Here is a 19,457-nt window from a genome sequence, read left to right on the forward strand (position 1 = left end):
CGGCTTGAGATATGATTCTAGCAATCCGCTGGCCGCTGTTCTCTGGCTTCTGGCTTCGAGTACCAAGTACCTGAGCTCTGCCCGTGTTGATGACCTAGATTCGTCCGTTGAGTTGGTGATCCGTGGATATTTCCAGATCAAATATTTGGCTGTGTGGGACTTCCTGCAATGGCTGCGCCAAGCTCAAACGAAGCTACTTAAATAGCCAAAGCATGACTGCCAACCATCGGTGGTGACACAACCCACAGCGTCTATACGCTCTCTACAAGCCTATGAAACATGAACACCCTGCAATCCTTCAAGAGGCTCTCGTTCTAGCCGCAGACAATAATGTAAATGCTCGGGAGCCCAAGCCGTTTGCTTTCCTTCACCTCCGGCTGAGTATCGATGGAGGATACATCCATCAGATATGGCAGCTTTGATGGCAGTGACTATAAGTCAGTGTCCTCAAAGAACGCGATGTTTTTAACTGTTCCGGCAATCCATCAAACAATGGATCAGATACGAGAGGAACATTTGAACAAAACAAATTGTTCCGTATAGTCACGTCACCTTATATATGTCGAAATCCCACTAAGCTTTGACGACAATGCGGCAAGATGCTCCTCAGGGGCGATAGGGTTTTCAATGTCAGCTCTGCATCAGGTGTCGAGGATGATCAATAGCTTTATATGAAGAGCATGTACGGAAGATGAAGATGTGCTTCAAGACACAATCGCGATTCTCGATCATTTTGTCGATCCATTGTCAAGTCTCCGAAACCCAGAGATGCGAGACAGAAACGCGAGAAGTGGGTAATCGACATGTTCATATTGATGATTCTTCTGCTCGGTCTTTCCCAGCTAGGGTTTCTTCATCTCTCATTCCTCTATCTGTAGTATTTCCGGTGAATAACCTCGGATAAGATCAACGCTTGAGAATCTGGTGTCAAAGGTCGCGAGTCTCATCATGCTCCCATCATTTGCGTGTTTAGCCAAACCTGAAGTAACCATTGTCTTATGAAACGTATCAGAATCGACAATTACTACTGGCCTGCGTCTGGAGATGTCCGAAAGAAACAAGATGTTCAGTTTTAAGTAATCGACAACCCCTGGCACGACTCGCCGCTTCGATATCGCCACGGCCGCATAACAGCCTCGAAGCCTTAGTCAGGCAACTCTCTGCCGGTATCATTGCAACGAGTCGACTGCATAGCCGCATAGCACGTGCATTCGGGTTTGTCATTCTCGAATGTCCCGCGCAGCTCTTTTGTCAAAACCCGAATAGCCACGTACAAAACAGGTGCTCCGAATGGTGATTTGGTAATGAACAGAAGACGTCTCTGCAATCTAGTGATATCACACACACAGGCTATCGTGAGGCTCTCCTTATGCTTAGGCATGCGCCAATGCCAACACCGTACCTTACAATGTTTCCAAAACACGGCTTTGAACGCGTTTCCAGATATTTTTGTTTTGCATTTATTGATTTATCCGGCAATGGTTTACCCCCCAATCACGGGGACGGAAAGAATGAGAACCAGTTGAACCCAAGGTGATGAGGAGATGTAGTTCTTAGACACGTGGTTCAAATACTGACGTTTCATCATGAATTATTCACCTCAGATTGCCCTGCAGGGTTGGCTCCATGATGTCATTTGCTAGAGATGAGTCTTTCGTGACTCGATCTACGTAAATATAGTTCTCAGGGGGCGGTGTTTCCTCGACTAGTGCTGCTGAACTTCATCGTGGGGGTATTGTCTGTTGATGACGTGCCCGTCAGGACTTGTGTTCCGGTTACGTTCGATGCCCTATGAATCCTTTGAAAATATAAATCAGGAAACTCAGATACGAAAGAAAGAAGTGTATTGAGATTCTCCGCCTGACTGGGCGTTATTGCACAAGCCAACATGAAGCGAATCCACGCACGGGTTTGTCGGATGATTCCCATTCGAGCCGCGGAAGCACATGACCGGTATTGCGTTCTCAGTCCGCCATTCTTATCTTTTGAGTATCTCAGGTAAATAAATCTTGAAGCGGCATTGAGCGTCACGCAGAAACGTTGCCGTTCGCTGAATACTAGTATCATGCCATTCAAGACAAACGTAAGGAGGAAGGCAATCCGCTTGTCGTCTGCCTTCTGTTCCATTTTGTGGCTTATTAGAACAGGCTTAGAGGCACGTTTCTTCCTTTTGAGCCAATGTTTATTATGATTAAGACGTTGAAGAAGGCAAGAATAAGGCACTCAACAGCAGTCCGTGGTTCCCTCGATTACCTCGATAGCCATGGACCATACATACGTCCAGCCTCTCTTAGCCATCAACCTTTACACCAATGTGTCGGAAATGCGGGCGTATTCTTGCGTCTGCAAATAGAACGCTGGTAATTTCCGACATCAGGTTATCCGAGCGTTGGCCTATCTTCGAACCTCCAATGGCAATATTCGTAGAAAGAAGCCCGGCTTTCAGCAGTGCCATGTCTTCATCAAGACTACGACAGTAATACAGTATCGTAGACGCCACCAAGAGACAGCCATGTTGTACTCCTTGAAGCGACTTTTGTTGAGAGTATGCAGTAGAGGGCATGCCGTTCCTTTCGTCTGGCTTTTGCGTACTCAGAAGAGACGTAGGCATTAGCGAATTGCTGGTGGTCAAGAGCACTTAAAATGCCTTTCCATGCAGTTTTTGTATGCTCTCAGAGCGATGAGACTTCTCAAAGAGCCCAGCTAGTCTTCTGTCTTCCCCCTTCTCATGGCCCTATCGATGATCCTACGCTGCATCACCAAATTCCTACAACGGAGCTGCTTCTAGTATTAAAGGGCTTGCGAATTGAGACCCTGGTTGCTATAACAATGAGGAGGGAAAGGAGGAGGGGGGAGGGAAGCGAAATGGTTTCGAGAAAGGGGTCATTCCGGTTCATCTGTCAGGGGAACATAACCAGCTCATAACCATAATATCGGCTCGAAATATGTAGCTACTAACTCTTGAGCTATAAGTAGCCCTTGGCAGGAAGGTATTCCAAGTACATTGACATTACGTAAATAGAGGAGTTGTTGGACGCCAGGCTGGAGGAATCGTCACTTCTACAAGGCGTGTAACGCATGAGTACTAATTGACGTTTGCGATGTTAACGCCAATCATAGCACAATCTATTTGCATCCATTAGATACTCGAACGACATTTTCCTTGAGTGGATTTCGCAAGGGACGCGATCCTGCGTAAATACTCTTCATCGGCGCGAATCATAGGCAGGTCTTGCGTATATATTTCCTCCTGGAGTTTGATTAACTGTCATCACATGCAATTTCGTGAGTCGGGTAGCCGGAGATCTTAGCCTAAGACAACTTCCATCTGGAAAAGCTTCCGAGGTTCTAAGGCATCTTCACAGCCCCGTATGACAAAGACAGGGCTGTTCAGCTCGTCTTTCAAAGTATTCGTGGTGATAATCCTGTAGTGAAGCAAGCCAGAGAGCCAGAAGACAGAACTAGAATCCCGTTGACATATGGAACATGTCTTTGTGTTATAGTATCAAGAAACAAGAAATGTTGCCGCCAACTTTCTTCGACCCCACATCCATGCTTTCAGATTGAAAGAGCAGGCAAATTGGTTGTCAAATCACTGGGCTAGGCTTGCTTGCGAGCTATTTATACCGGCGAAGACGAGACAACCGGAGAGTGCATAATCTTAAGTCACCCACTCTCATACACCGCAATTCCCCGGAAAATTTTGCTTTTATCCTTTCAAGGGGCAGCGTTTTGCACAAAATAATCCAATAAAAGCGTTGGTAACATGGAGAGCCAACGAGAACCCAATTGCCTTGGTAACCCTGGTAACCACCAGCAGGAATGAACCGGGCTTTCTGGGCCCTTGAAGACGGCACAAAGATCCAGCAGTCTTGTTTCCTGACGAAGACTACTCGTAAAAGCTGAGATCTCTTCCGGCAGGTATTCCAAACAGATCCTCCCACGGCAGCGAAATAGGTGGATGCCAATCTAGGCATTGGCCGTCAATGACTGACTGATCCCAGTGACCCTTTTGCTCGAGTCGCAGCACCCGACGCCGACATTCAAGCCTTCGGGGCATTCTGCAGAGATCACCCGGAACTATGGAGAAAGTTGATGCGACTGTTTCGGGACGACTGTGTTCAGCGCGGAAGGCTCAACAATCCCCCAATCCAGAACTATCAAATGCGCCCTCGACCCTACCGATGCCTGAGAGTTACCAGCTAGAGAATCCTAGGAATAATTCATAGGTCTATGAGACCGACAAAACAATACGACTCGCTCCTATCATATTGTTTTGACTACCCCCATTATCTCAGACCACGGGTTATGTATCCCCGCCTCGGCTTTAGGATAACCTCAGTAGCTCTTTCACTCTTCGAAACGACGGCATAAATATGGAGAGCACACGTGCATGATTATGGTATCGGCCAAACAGAGAACTAGCTGCCCTTACCTCAGTCTGTATCCATGGCCTGAGTATCAAATCCAAAGAGATTCCGAGTTGACTTGATCTTCCGAATTCGATATCCTGCTTCGCCACAGTCATTTGTCGTCTCTGGCAGTTGATTCGACTGAAACAACTACAGACACCAGATGAGGGCACCAGGTCTTACTATCGTACTTGAGGGAGTATGGGCTGGATACCAGGTGGCAAGGGCCACCCAGTCGTAGCCAACAGTGAAGAGCACTCCAAACTAAGAGACAGGCAGCCCTATTGGTGAGATACAACTCCCCCATGAAGTGTAGCCGAATATATACGTCCAACGAAGTCAAAGCGCATCTGTCCGCTGCATCTACAAGCCTCATATCGCAACACCGTCAGCCCAGCCGTCTATAAAAACAATGACAGGGTTCATTGAAGTCAAACTTCAAGTCTTGCGAGTTCATACTCCTCATTGGTGCTAAAAACAATCCCGAGTGAGATTTTGAACATCCCCAAGTCTCAGAATCGAAGACGAGGCGCAAGTAACCTGCTCAATCTTTCACCCTTCTCCATGTATGAACCACAAATACTTCTACGTCAAGAGAGAAGGTTTCAGAGGTCCACATGGCCCATATCTGCCTGACCGAGCACACGACATGTCGCATGGATGTTTAATATACCGGCCATAACTGGAATATCCGTCGTGAGTCCATCGCCTGGATTCTGCTTAGTTATTCGGTGGCAAGAGAAAATCGAATGGGAAACAGCTGAAGTTACCTCTTTATACGCTGGTACTTGCCGATCTCAGCATGGGCCAAGAGGCACCACGATAGCATCCAGACTCGTCATCCGCAGGAATACCATAAATACAACAACAGTGCATGGCCTGTCTACTCAAACCAATAAATGCTGCCAAATGGCAAGTGCACTCTGGATAAAGAAACACGGCAGGCTCCCGAGCATTGAACACAAGTGTAGACAGGTCCTCGCGACGAGCGCAGCTCTCATCTCTTCCTTTGACACCATACTTGCACAGAGATTCATCTGCAATACCCGGGACGGTGATGAGTTCTGGCCAGAAGCAAGACCCGAAATACCGCCAGGATGTCATTGAGATAATAGACTTTTCCAGAGAACCGACCTTGGTACTGAGCCACCCCTTTATCGCCATGTCTCATATATCTTGACAAATCCTTCTTGTTTAAGCCACATTGGTGCCTTTAAATAGTCCCAAGTTCAGTAAACAGATTTCAAGACAGGAGCTTGCCAACACGCCCCCAGATCTTCATACATAAGTGGACTACTGAAGAGGAATCAGACCCATCTGTAGAAATTTTCCCTGACCACCAACATCTCTTTCTTCCGAGCAGAACTCGGCCGGTCGAAGAGTGGCGACGTTGCGAGAAGTCGAGCTCTCGTCGCATACGCCATGGCAGATCCATGACCGGAGTTCTGGGGTCTCCTCGCGGGACTTTAGCTCATCGACTGCGATTCATACATTGTAATGTAGAACGATACAATCTCATCCCTATCCGTATACTCGCTGAGGATTATCCCAAGACGACGGCGTCGAAGAACAGCTACGCTATCGAGATAGCGAGCACCATCGAGCTGTCGGAGCTCATCACTCTACCCCAAGCTTCGAAAAACTGCCGAGCTTCACACTGCTACCTTGGCACGCAAGACCAACAATGGTGGACGTCGAGGGCTTGCAGACGTTGCTGTTTTTATAGGAAGACGAGAACAACACCATTAGAATCACGTAAGAAGTTAATGGGATCAGTATATCATCAAAAGCTTCTCTTTATTGTCTCATTTCATCATTTTAGAGTAGCCCATCTAAAGCCTCATTTTCAAACCCTGCTCTCCACCCCCCTCGTCCCGTTTATGAACGCCAATCCGGGCGCTATCCCACTGGCCCATCCAGGGCAGACAGCTGGGACAGACGACGGAAAGGACATGCAAAAGAATAGAAAGAAACGCCATTTGGTTCCATGTTGATATCAGAGAAAAGACAAAATGCGTCGACAAAAAACGGGGAGTGAGGGGAGGGGATCCCAAGCAGCAGTGGAAGGGGAAAGGGAGAAACATCCAAATGCGTACAATCAAAACAGAGTACAAAGGTCATTAGAGTTACATCCCCTCCCGTGTCGTACTCCAAACATGATGAGAGTAGTGTAACTCTCAGAAGTCGTGTTCGCCGTCCACCTTGCCCTTTTTCTTCCTCTGAAAAGAAGGGGCGGGTATAATGCTCACAAACTCAATGCCATCATAAAACATGCAAAATAAGGATGCGAAGATCGCTTCCGGAAAAAGGAATGCAGCCGCTCGCAGGATGCTTAGACACCTCTGAACATGCGGACGACGAGGAACCACATGGCGCCGATGAACTTGAAGGCTGATAGGCCTGCGACAGACCACAAGACGACAGACATGTAGATGTTGGCGCGGCCGTTCTCGTCCGTCGTGCTGTTGGAGTCAGGGCTAATGCGCTCCAAGCCTGCAGCGCTGAGGACGACGGCGGCCAGACCGAAGTTGGAAATCATCCAGGCAAGCACGACAACGGAACGAACGCCACGGTAGTAGTCCATCTGAGCCTCAGCCTTTTGCGCTTCCGTAGGAGCCTTGACCTCCGCCACGTACTTAGTGCCGAAGACACCCAATTCACGCTCGTACTGGGCGTTGAGGTCGGCCTCATCGGGAAGGTCTGTCTTTCCGGAGCCATCCTTGGTGCTGACGGTCGGTAGCTTCTCGGCCTTGTCATCACCCTTGGTACCCCAGGAAATGTCGTGAGTGTTGCAGAAGGCGTAGACGTTGAGAATGTTCGTGTACGTAGGCGTCAGGAGCATATACTGGACGAACGACGTGAACATGTGCCAGGGGTCGAACATGAGGATCGAAGCGATGAACCAGATACCGTAGGTCGACATGACGGAGATGATCAGGGTGTAGAAGACAGGATTCGAGAAGAGTTCGTTAATGCTGAAGCCGGTGGAATCGTTGACATCCTTCAGAATGGCCTTGACGGCAATGAAGACGGCTGCAAAGAGCAAGTAGCTGTGCAAGGTTAGTTGAAGCTCATTAAATGACGTCACCGTAAATACTCACATCATAATAAATGCCCAGAAGTAAACCATCGTGATGTAGTACGGCCCGGAACCCGATGGACGATTACCCATGGAAAGAACGAAACAAGTGATCAGAGAAATACCGTAGAGCCAAGTGAAGACGACGCCAAGAATCTCGCCTGTCCTACCAAGCAAGTCATCGTCGCCCAGACTCGTCGTAAGAATCTTGAAGACCAGGAAGAAGTTACCAATGGCAAACCAGGCGAAAATCATGTTGATCGTGTTGAAGACGAACTCGATGAAGAACATAATCTTGCGCAGGAAGGAGTGATCAGACCGGAAGAATTCGTAGAAGTGAGCAATAGCGTAGATGGCAGCGAAGAACGAACCGTTCAACCAACGACGACGCTGGAGAACCAATTCCGTGACGGTGTCGGGAACATCAGTCTCGCCAGTAGCGGACTTGACGTACTGCAGAATCCAATGGCAGTTGCGTTTCGTCACAAGCTCGAAGCAGAGAATACGATCTTCGGCGAGGTACATGTTGGACGTGAAGATACCGGCGCCCGCACCCTCGAGCTTCTCACCAGCGAAGTACTTCTCTAGCGGACCCTGACCGTTCTTGTCGTTTTGGAGAGCGACGTATCGGTAGGCGGAGAAAGCACCAGGCAAGACGGAAATGAAGCCGAAAGCGGATTCGAGGGGCTTGTCGAGAATGTTGCTCATCTTATACTCGAAGTTCTGGGTCGCAACAAGGGGGTTGAGAAGGTGTTTTCCGCCCGTACCCAACATAGCTTTGATCTCACCGCAAGCGCCGGCGCACATTGGCTCGAGGTCGAACGCCTTCCAGAGGTGGTAGATGGAGTTTCCACCTGGCTTGGTACCAGCGTCGATGAGCACGCAAATGTTGGGATCCAGGACACGGCCGAACGCTTGGAAGAACCATCTGTGTGAGTTGATCTTCTTCTGGTTCTTCTCCTTCAAGCAGAACAGCATCTGAACGGGCTGCTGCTTAGGAACCAAGGAGACAACGTCGTTCTTGATCGTCATGCCGACCTGGGTCGTGTATTCGTAAATGTGGGCGGTGACATCCTTGCTGTTGACCTGTTGCTTTGCGATACCCTCCTGGTACACGCCCATACCGGCCAGCAGTGCTCTTGTTCGCGGGTTGATCTTGGCACGACCGTCGCTGACGACACAGACGACAATCTTCTTCCAGGCATCCTTGCCCCACGTCTTGCTCTCCTTCCGATTGCACATGTACTCAATGTTCTTAAACACACCAATCATTGTCCGCGCGAACAGAATCTCGTCTTCGTTGTACATGGTAACGACGATGAAAAGTTCAGTATGTCTGGGCTTAGAGAACAGCTTCTGTCTGAGCGTGAAGTTGTCGTCGTAGAAGTAGTTGGGATCGCAAGTGGCGGCAGAGTAGCGCATGTGGGTGAACTCATCGCGCTCGCCGTGGGGAAGCTGGTTTAGAAGTCTTGGGGGCACGGGGCAGTCGAGAACCAAGTTTCCGCGGTACAGGAGGACCTGCTTGACCGTCTTCCACCTCTTGATGCCGCCGGCTGGCTGGGGAGTGGGAGCGTCTGAGTACGGGTCCTGAGGCGAGCTGTCTTGGTGAGCAAGCATCGGCCTGTGGTCATCATACTCGCTGTAGCCGGTGGGCTGGTCGTAGGGCATATTCGGGTCTTGAGGAGAGGGTTGGTATGGCTGGTTGTAGTAGGCATCGTGATGCGCCTCCGGGTTCACACCGTAGTCGCCCTGGTGGCTCCTTGAGTCGTAACCGCTCAAGTTATCGATTGAGTGCTAGAAGAGCTGTTAGCGCCGGCTCAATTGAGAAGCTTTGCCCGTGAAACTCACTGCTGCGTTAAGTTGAAGGTTGTCGCTTGGTGTGCCGAAGCGGCCAGGCGGGGGAAGGGGAGCATCGAGGTGTTGTTGCCTCGCGTAGGGGTCGTCCAGGTGTTGCTGAGACGGCTGGTTGGCGGCGTATTGGCCGTTGAACGGGTTGTCCTCCAGCTGGTAGCCATGTTGAAGAGGCTGGCCTGGCGAAGGCGTGCGGTGGTAACGAGGGTCCATGCGATCGTTGTAGTAATCGTCGTCTATGGTAAGAGCAGGTTAGGTTTGGTTGTCTTGAAGTTGCAAAACCTGGGGCAGTCGATATTAAGAAAGCAAAAAGCGGAAACTTGTAAAGATGAATACAAGAAGAAGCTTGCGCCACGCCAGTTGCGTACTCAAGTACAGTGGATGCGCCGGACAGACTGGTACTTTGACAAGAAGAGGCAATGAGATCAGACCCAGTTGGTTCAAGAGTCCGAGGCAGAGGCAAGTGAAAGTACTGTCCCCAGGGGCAAGTCTGGGTCTTTGTGGCTTTGGAGTGGTAGAAGTGGGATGAATGACGCCAAGGGACGATTCATAAGGGGACCAAGTTACTTGCCTAAACGATTATACGACATGGTTGCGATGGTATGGGGGGTCAATCAAAGGAACCAGTGTCTGATGTTTGTGACCAGGAGAGTCCGTGGGTGGGTATCGATATGGATCAGGTAGACAGTTCGTGTCCCCTCGGGGAGGGCGGGCAGGCGGGAGGTGTTTCTGGATGTTGGCTGTGCTGCGGGAGTGCCGTGCTGTGCAGGAGTTCAGGCGGCCAGTGAGAGGGCAAGGCGCAGGAGATGGGGACGAGGAAGAGACGACTGTCGCGCAAAGATGTCGATGTGGATGCAGGTGGAAGTGTGGATAGGTCGGTACCAAGAAGAAGCTGGAGGAGGACTGGAGGAGAGCAGGAGAGTGAGGTATGGTAAGGTGGTAGGATTGGCGTGTCGGGGAAATTCCCAAGGTATCTGTCGCGGAGCGCACAGTCGCAGGTCTGGCGCCGCAGTCTCGTCGGATCGGAAACCTGGGCGGCGGGCGGGCGGTTCGACTTCAGCTGAGAGAGCCCCTATTTTTCGACGCTGAATTTGTGAGCGAATGCCTTTTTTGGGTTTTTGGCTTGTGGTTGTTCCCCTCCTTCTGTTGTGCGTACAATACGAAGCGTGTGTCTGTCTTCGGGTGTCTGTGTGGGAGGCGGAGGGACTCAACTTACTGCTTCGACGATCCCAAGCTAGGTAATCAAACAAGGAGTCGACCTTGAGCAAGGAGCGGTTTGGCCGGGTCGGTGCTCAACTCAATGCGCCTGACGGGTTTCGGGGTGACGGGAAGGGGGGGAGGAGAGGGCAGAGAAGGGATGGGTTCGGTCGAAGGTTGGTGGAAGCAGACGCAGACGCAGACGCAGAGAGGGATCAGGGAGATTGAGGACGAGGACGACGCTGCGAGGTTGCCGGCTGGGTAGGGGCGGTTTTTTTGGTTTCAAGCTGATTGAGCCGTATGAGATTGTCTGCAGGCGAGTGGCCGGCGGGACTGCGACTAGGATGGGGCCATGGGGGGGACGAGGGATGGGACAGGGGTGCGATGGTTGTTGTGGGAGACGACTCTTTTTTTTTTTCCAGGTATCTGTAAGATGCTCCGCAGACTCTCCAGGTACCACTTCCTTCAGACTGTCTTCAGCCAGCAGGTCCACGGGTACTATTGAGGTAATCCATTGTTGCTATTGCTCCTTCCACCGCAGCAAGAGCCCGTCAGCCTTGGGCTGGAAATACCGCCTTGTTCCTTAGGTCCTTCCTGTCTCTCCTTCCCTTTCCCACTGGAAGTACTTTCCACCAAACTGGCAACCGCTGCTCGGTACAACAGCACCTGCCTCAGCCAGTCAGAAATTGGGGATGCGCCGTTGGGCTCTGCGCTACGCAGAATAAAGACGATTTGTCGTGTTTCAGGCCCGGCAGTGTGGCGCGGCGCCGATTTGATGGCTGACTGGTCCAAAGTACATCCTAAAGCAGGATACAGAGAGCACTGCGTGAGGTACACGAGGTACAATAGCATCCTGGTCACTATAAATCTTGATAATGCAAACAGAAGCCAATAAACGCTCATGATAAAATAAACTGCCGCGCATCACTTCTCGCTGCACATCCGAAAATTTACAAAAGCATGTCCATCAACATTGACTTCTGTCGGGGCCATGGCCGTCGAGGGGGCAGCACAGCAGGTGACGTCGCTGGGGGCCTCAATGGTGGGCATGTCAGGGTCCCCGAAAGACGGCGGATGCCAGTGCAGGGCAACGACGTGGACAGGGTGCAAGACAACACCTCACTGCTCCCCTCCCCTCCCTCCCACACACAACGGAGCCTGGAGGAGTGAGGGGAGGGGCGCAATCGCAAGAGAAAATGGACGGGCCACGCTTCGGTCCCTGCCACTCGTCGGCGTTGGCGACGACGTGGACGGGCAAGCAGCACATTGCATCTTCAACCCTCTTGTCTCAGTCTTCTGCCCTCTGTCTGGCCATCGCAGTCCGGCTAATGCCAACCGTCGGTCTGTGTTGTTCTGTCCTGCGCCCAAAAAAGAGAGGTCACAGGTCTGTCCGCCATGTCATCGGCGTCTGTCCACCAGCACGACCGTCCGCGCTGCCAGAACAAGCGTGACAAGCGACAGACAGCAGGGCATCACATCCTCGTGAAAATGACGAAATGCCCCCCCGTGTGTCCCGGCAGCCCGTCTGTATCGTCCGAAATCCAAAGATGCGACCCCATTACGGCATTACCTCACCTCAACACAGGTTGCACACAAGGAACAATGGAAGGAAAAAAAACTTGGAGTCCTCCCGTCGAATGATCGAATCAGCCAGCGGACGCGCAAGGTACCCGCGGGTCGATCGCAAGCAAGCAGATTCCAAGCAATCAACGAGTGCCGCAACAGCCGTTCGTTGCCTGCTCGATTGTTCGCGCGTTCCCGTGGTTGCATGGCCGCTGCTGGGATCCCGTTGTTTAGCTTGGGAGGGGCGACCACCAACTTTCCGAGCCATTGACAGGGTAACCGGCGTCTTCCAGTCGAGAGTGGACAGGGGGCAACAACAGAGAGAAGACGATGAGTGGTGAGATACCATAGTACACAGTACGTATCGCTGCGGGCTGCAGCTCTGCGGAGGCTTAACCTTTGCGTGTGTCCCCAAAAATAAAATTAAGAAAAGAGAGAGAGAGGCACCAAAGGTACTTCCAAAGCGATATGGCCACTCACAGCCCAGAGGGGTTGAACGCCACACTTGCTCCCCAGGTGACGACGCCTCCAAGCCTCCCCGCACACTACACATCTTCGGCTGCATCCCCACAATTCGAACCTGCTCAGCCTCCGTTCGCATTCAGGCCTCAACTCGCGTTTTGCTGTGTCCTGTCCGCGGACTCTGGAAACGTCACGTCAGTCTTCTCGGTCTTTGCAATGCAATGCGCGGAAGCACTTCACACCGAAAAGCGACCTTTGCCCTGAGTGGCCACCACACCGGTACGCTTCCCCGCCGTTGGGGCTGAATCGGCCTCAGCTACCCCTCCAAAACCTGCTGCGGTCACCTCAACCACATGGATATCACTCCCGTTGTTTTCCCGCATGCCTGCCTCTTCGCCTCGCATCGCTCAATACGATTCGCCACGGCTAGGTCTTCGGTTCCTGAAAAAACAAGAAGCAAGAAGCACGTTTCCTCTGATCATCCATATGCTTGTTTTGCCATCGTCAATCCTCCTCCTTCTCCCGAGGCATGTGGCCTCCCAACCCAACACCAAACGACATCAACTCTGCCGACCCTTGCTGCGCGTATGATCGTCACATGATGAAAGCGTGCCAAGGGCGGTGCCGCAAGCGAGGGGTGGCGGCGGCGGCCTGCCCGGAGTGAACCTGACTTCCCGCGTCAATGACAATAATCCGATGTCTGTCGACAATGCTTTGCGTTGCCCAAACTCAAAATAGTCTGAACTTTTTTTTTTTTCAGCAGCACAACGGTAGGGGGCACAACTGAGAAAAATTCTAGACTGGCCTGCGGCGGGCATCCGTCTTGTCCGCCGTCCCCCGTAAACCTTCTGCCGGTGCCAGGTCGGCCTTGGGTCTCTGCTCTCCCACAGCTGCGAACTGCATCGTTCCCGGCCTCAGCTTCTTTTGAGTTTATGCGGGCCAGCCCGAGGCAAGAAGTGCTCGTGGTATTTCGGCAGTGAAGAAAAGTATCGTGACGATTGTGCGGTTTAACGCGCCAAGTGCGTCGTTCTCAGCCGCCGATATAGCCAAGTTTTTTTTTCATCTGGTGATGCGGGAAGTCTTGCATTCCCGACGGGGCTGAGCTTCTCAGAGGTAAAAGATATGAATAGAGAGGCGATCAACGGTAGCTTGTGTCACTTAGATGGGAGCTATGCCCAACTGAGTCATGTTTCGGACGTCGTCAACTACATACAACCCTAGCTGCTAATGAAGTCATTGAAGTCATTTGCAACAACTCATGATAAAACAGATGCCTTTTGTTGCGAAGTCATGGTGAAGAAGCATACAACAGCGGGTTTAGGCTGCCTGGTTTGGCTCGACCTTGATGGCAGACCAGACCGTAAATTCTGTTCGGAGATGACTGGAAACATGTAGTTAAACATAAGCCTTAGACTGGCTTGACGCTCACAATTTCTATATACTACTTTCTCAAAGTTGCTGAGATCGTGATACTGCCCAAGAGAAGACTTGCCTACAGATTATCAACACAAAATGGACGCCTCAACAACAGCCCTAGGGATCAAGACCCGCATCCTCATCATATCAGACACCCACGGCGCAAGCTCCCTCCCGGGCTCCCAGCCCCTTCCACCCGTCGATGTAGCAATCCACTGCGGTGACCTCACCGAAGAATCCAAACTCGTCGAGTTCTAAAACACCATGACCCTCATGAAGAGCATCAACGCCCCCCTCAAGATCATGATAGCAGGGAACCACGACTGGACGCTCGACACCCCCATCTTCAAGTCCAAAATCGCAGAGATCCCCCCGCCCGTCGACATGGCCCTCGTCCACGCAGAATACGGCACCTTCAACCAGGCCCGCGACCTCCTCCTCTCCTTCTCCGCCACCGACATCACCTTCCTCCAGCACCAAGGCACGCACCGCCTCGCCCTGCCCAACGGCGCCCGCCTCACCCTCTACGCCAGCCCCTTCACGCCGTCCACCGAGGACTGGGCGTTCCAATACGACCCGCGCGAGGAGGCGTCACGCCAGTGGGATGTCAGCGACGACGTGGACGTCGTCGTCACCCACGGCCCACCGCACGGCGTGCTGGACCGCACCGCCGGCGGGGAGCGGATCGGCAGCGCCGGGCTCTTCGCGGCGGTACGACGGGCCAAGCCGCGCTTGCACTGCTTCGGGCACGTACATCGGGGCTGGGGCGCGAAGCTCGTGCGCTGGCGGCGCAGCGAGGAGGCCGCGTTGGCTGATGGCTTGGCGGCGGGCGAGGGACCTGGACCTTTTGCTGCGGCATCCCATTTTGCGGATATCGATCATGAAAAGAGCGTTGCTGTGGAAAGCCTGGCGGGCTTGACGCCGGGCAGGTTTGACGGGGCCGATGTCATTGCTGAGAAGAGGCGGACGATGGAGGAGGGGCTGCGGAGGGGATACTTTACCACATCGCACTGCGCCGACGACGAGCGCCCGTTGGTCCCCGGAGAAGATACACTGTTTGTGAATGCTGCTATCAAGGGAGATGGCGAGCATCCGCAGCACTTGCCGTGGATCGTCGACATTGAGCTTCCCAAGGCTTCATGAGAGGTCTCCCCAGTGTGGCGCAAACAATACAACGGTACAATGCTTAGTACATGGTACACCGGGGAAGGAAGGAAACAAAGACAAGCTAAGCTTGCTGTGGTAGTCGCCGGCAGGGGTGGCATGGATATCACTGCATGTCAAGAGCGTTTTTGACGAGCTCGCAAATCGGAAGCCAGAGCAAAGCGTTCGAAATTGGCGAGATTAAGAAGGAGGTTTCGCGGCCGCTGGGGACGAGGCCCACTGCAATCACGCGGGAGAAACGGGGGAAAACGGCCTAGCGGTAATTTTTTGCGACGATATCACGATCATCAAACATGACACACGGCTTTAAAATTGAGTGAGGAGAAAATTGTGGTGCAATTTACGAGTCGAAAGAAGAAAGGACTGCGCTTGTGAGAAGTTTGAATGCGAGTAAGTCGGCCTCACATCCCTAACGCGGGTTTGTCATCCGTTGGACGACAGGCAGTGTTTGATGATGATGTCTCTCGAGACTTCCCAACACAATAGGCAGCTCGCTGTCAAACATCCATTCTCATTTCTTTCATCAAACAAATGAGAGGGTGGATTGCAATGCGCAAGGACCACACAGGGTCTGCTAGGGGTCCCGCTCTTCTACCTTATCTGCCCTAAGACGTCTTGAGATCGATTCCTTTGCATGATCTCCGTCTAGGGTCGCGCTGTTGTCCCACCCTACTGTAATTGCGCTTGCAGGGCACAAAGTGCTAGAATAATGCTTCATAAAACTGATGCATCGGTTGACTGTGTCACGGACTTCCGTTAGAGACCCGCGCTTCGGAGCATTTCTCCGGAATATGGGGCCGGTGCCGGTTCGGGATAGTCAGTCCCGTCGCCGACGACTCTGGGGTAAGTTGGCACGGAAGGGATAGGATGCCTCTGAAATGGAAAGAACCACGGCGTTTACTTACAGTGAAAAGTTGCTCCATAAGGCAGGGACGGCATCTGCAGCAAGTACTGTGAGAATGCCAGGAAAGAGCTGAGCGTCTTCTCTGTCTTCTGTGAATCAAGGCTACTTTCAGAAGGCAATGGAGTGCTGCATCATGCCAGATATGGACGAAGTCGTCTTCATCTCCGCCGCATGTTGTGTCCATTGTCACCCATATCATTTATTATGAGCCATCATCATCCTCCACCATCGATCATGACACAAAATACCCCCGAATCATCCCCAGGAAAGCAGTATTGCGTGATGATGACATGCTCAGTAATCGTAACTTTGAATACGAAGGCTTCGAGAAAAACGACACGCCTCAAAGTTCCGGCTCGACGACCGTCGTGCCAGACGTGACACTCACGTCCCCGACAGGCGAATCTCAACAACCCGTCACGTCAGCATCATCCAGATCTAGCGGCAGTTGAAGTTCAACTCAGCTCCTAATACTTGGTGAAAAGTTTGGCTTGTGGACGACCAGATCCGACCTTCCATAGCTTGGGAGTTCTCGAGAAATGATTACCGAGTTAACTTCTGAGAAAAGGGACGAAGAGATGACTGTAAGAACGGGCAAATTATCAGGGGCATCAGAGACAGTGAATTACCTACCCCGAAAGCCATGATCATGCCGGAACGAAGACATACAGTAGGGCACATTCTATGTTTCTTTACGCCATCGATCTTGTCACTACGCTGGGATGTAGGCGCTAGATAGTGTTCCACGGTTTCCAACATTCTGTGTATCTCCTATCTTCGAACGCATGTTGTCTGGGGTCCAGCCGAAAACGGCGTTTTGCTCTCACGTCATCTGTCACTCGTTAGTTTGATGCTACCGCTTTATCAAGAGCTGTTCGAGCATACCAAACAATTCTGACATCACCTGGGTTGGGCACTGATAGGTACGAGCTACTAACACTGGTGGGTACTTCCCTGCAATGAAGAGCAGCCTCGGCGTCAGTTCTGTTTCGAAGAGTTCTCCCAACTTTTGGACTGCCTCTGCCGTCATATGCTCACGCAGCCTTGCCTTGAAAGTCTCCCGCTGCTCCAAAAGTTGCCTTGTGGATTCGTCATCGACAGAGCCAGTGGCCGGGGCCGCGGGAGAGCCTGGTTTCGGAGGAGAGCTTGCAGGTACCGCAGGGATATTCAACTTGGAACTTTGAGCATTGCCTCGCAACGTGGTACTGTTGTCTCTTTTGAAGTCCGTTTTGCCAGTTGCTTCGATTTCCTTCTCATCGATCTTGTCAACATGGACGTTCTCCGTGTTGACAGTACTCGCGGCCTCGTCGTCCTCGCCAGCCTTGCTTCCCTCTGGCTACAGGGCAGATGTCTCTTGTTCGTCAAGCAACTGCTTGAGAGAGACTCAAATCTGCGGTCCGTTTGTTCTTAGACTTTCCCTTGTTTCTGTCGGACCTATCGTTGCTCTTGTTCCTATCGTTAATTATCAGCGTCGTCATCCTCTGCCGTCGTCCCCTATTGTCGCTGTCGTCCACCATCGTCACCATCATTCATCACCAGTTCCGGACCTCATGGGACACAGGGGATGCCCAGTATCGTTCCCCTCGGCACACACCTGGACGTGGATCACGACGACCCGCAAAGGCGACTACTACGCTCCCCGCCGTCCAAATAGATGCGGTTGATCTCTCTGTGTGTAGTTCCATGCTGATGACATGTGTCGGGTGCGATTTGCAAGCAAATCCTGAACTAGTCATGGCAACACGGGGAAAAGTCAACTGCGCAGTATCAATTCGATTCAACAACCACCATCCCAGATGGCCGTGGCGCGGCATCCCATTACGACCCTTCCTAATAGTACATCCTGTTTGTCATGACCAGGAGTAATTGAACAACGAAAGTGCAAGTGACCTGTGAAAAAAGTGCAGCTTTTCCTCCCCACCTTCCTGACAGCGCCTATCTTTTTGAAAATGATTCCCACAAAGTGGCCAAACTCCCTTAGTCTGACTCCTCATCACTGGTAGCCTCAATGTTAGCCTTGCTAGACTTGGACTTCTTCTCCTTGGACACGGCCTTGGAAGACTCCTCGGCGCCCGGGGCGGCGCCGTCCTCGGCAGCACCGCCGACGTCGTGGCCCATGGCGCGCAGCTTCGCGTTGATGGCGGGGACGGCCTTGAGGAGGGCCTCGTACTGCGGGACCGACAGGGAGATACCCTTCTTTCCGGGCAGCATGTTGCCGTCCTTTTCGTAGAACTCGCGGATGTTGATGAGAGTTGCCTTGTTGAATTGGGAGACACCCACGCGGCGCTTGCCGGAGAGCTTTGAGAGGAGTGTGTTAGTGGTGGCTTGGTCTCAACATGTCAGTTTCCCAGTAAGCGAACACTTACATCCCAGTACGGGTCTCCGTTGTTGTCTTTGCCGCTGCCGAGATCTTCGGACTTGGAGGTCTTGGTCTTCTTGACGGGCTTGTCGTCGTCAGAGTCGCTGGGCGCGTCGCGCTTTGCGCTGCGTTTGGAACCCTTGGTGAAAGGCATGGCTGAGTCGCGGTTGCAGGATAAAACGGATATGACGGTTTGGGGTAATAGAATGAGTGTGCGTCTTGGGTTTGAGAGCAGGCTGATTGGCGCGAGAATCGCAAAGGAGAGTGGATTGCGACAACACCAAAGGATTGGGTGAGATTGACGCTGTGAATGAGACGGCAGTCACGACAGACGCGTTGCTAAAGTGGTTCCGGCGCGACTTCCGCGCATGACGTCGGACCCCCACGCACGCCAGCACAGGTGCGCGAGCACGTGAGCGGCTTATCTTATCTGAGATATCGATACCCGGACATTAGGCAGGTATCCACTTGCTTGGCTTCCGGGATCGAGGCCGAAGAAATGTCACAATGAGCCAGCCCGGCGCCGCTGTGCGACCTTGATTTTGATGTGGCTCCTTGGAAAGACGCGATGGGACTGTGGAAGACCGGGATGGATGCACCAACATCACATGGGAAATGATTCAATGTGACCCTACGCGCGCAGCTGCATGCATACCTAGCATTTTAGCGATACCAATGAGCAAAAAAGTAATCGAGAAAATTTTGAAATTATTGTCCATCTCATTGTGTTGTTGCAGCTGCAGACTGGCTGCAAGGGACGCCCTTCTAATCGTCTCACGTCCAGCGCCCACGAGACGGCCCCTGACCCAGAGTCGTCTTGAGATCTGTTTCAACCCCAAATTCCGTGGTGCAACTGCGCCGCCTTCTGTTCCCCAGTATTCTCTCCTATTTTCTGTAGTGTCATCCGGGGAAGAATGGGCTACACAGCATGCTTTTTGCCTGTGCTCGGACAGCCGGTAGCATCCCCTTTCTTGCTTGCCCCATCCCTTGACTGATCATAGCCGGATTCAATCTAGAGGTGGAATCAGAGTGGAAAGACCAGCAAGACAC

The 19,457-nt window shown here is 52.1% G+C and overlaps 3 protein-coding genes across 3 annotated transcripts; 1 reads left to right on the forward strand and 2 right to left on the reverse strand.

Moving 5' to 3' along the window:
* Nucleotides 1-6,744: 6,744 nt before the first annotated feature.
* chs-3 (chitin synthase I) lies at nt 6,745-9,555 on the reverse strand (the record flags this gene model as incomplete). Its single annotated transcript, XM_036645199.1, has 3 exons — nt 6,745-7,462; nt 7,514-9,285; nt 9,340-9,555. The coding sequence occupies 3 exons, from the start codon at nt 9,553-9,555 to the stop codon at nt 6,745-6,747; spliced, it is 2,706 nt and encodes a 901-aa protein (XP_036489744.1).
* Nucleotides 9,556-14,244: 4,689 nt separating this feature from the next.
* T07D4.2 (UPF0046 protein T07D4.2) lies at nt 14,245-15,123 on the forward strand (the record flags this gene model as incomplete). The annotated part of the gene is made up of 1 exon (XM_036645200.1): nt 14,245-15,123. One exon carries the CDS (start codon nt 14,245-14,247, stop codon nt 15,121-15,123), a length of 879 nt encoding a protein of 292 aa, XP_036489745.1.
* A 2,902-nt stretch (nt 15,124-18,025) lies between these two features.
* CGCS363_v013352 (putative RNA polymerase II transcriptional coactivator) lies at nt 18,026-18,561 on the reverse strand (the record flags this gene model as incomplete). Its single annotated transcript, XM_036645201.1, has 2 exons — nt 18,026-18,346; nt 18,415-18,561. 2 exons carry the CDS (start codon nt 18,559-18,561, stop codon nt 18,026-18,028), a joined length of 468 nt encoding a protein of 155 aa, XP_036489742.1.
* Between the last annotated feature and the right edge of the window lie 896 nt (nt 18,562-19,457).

This window comes from Colletotrichum siamense, assembly GCF_013390195.1.
Source record: "Colletotrichum siamense strain Cg363 chromosome Unknown KSG_Cg363_contig09, whole genome shotgun sequence".
NCBI lineage: Eukaryota > Fungi > Ascomycota > Sordariomycetes > Glomerellales > Glomerellaceae > Colletotrichum > Colletotrichum siamense.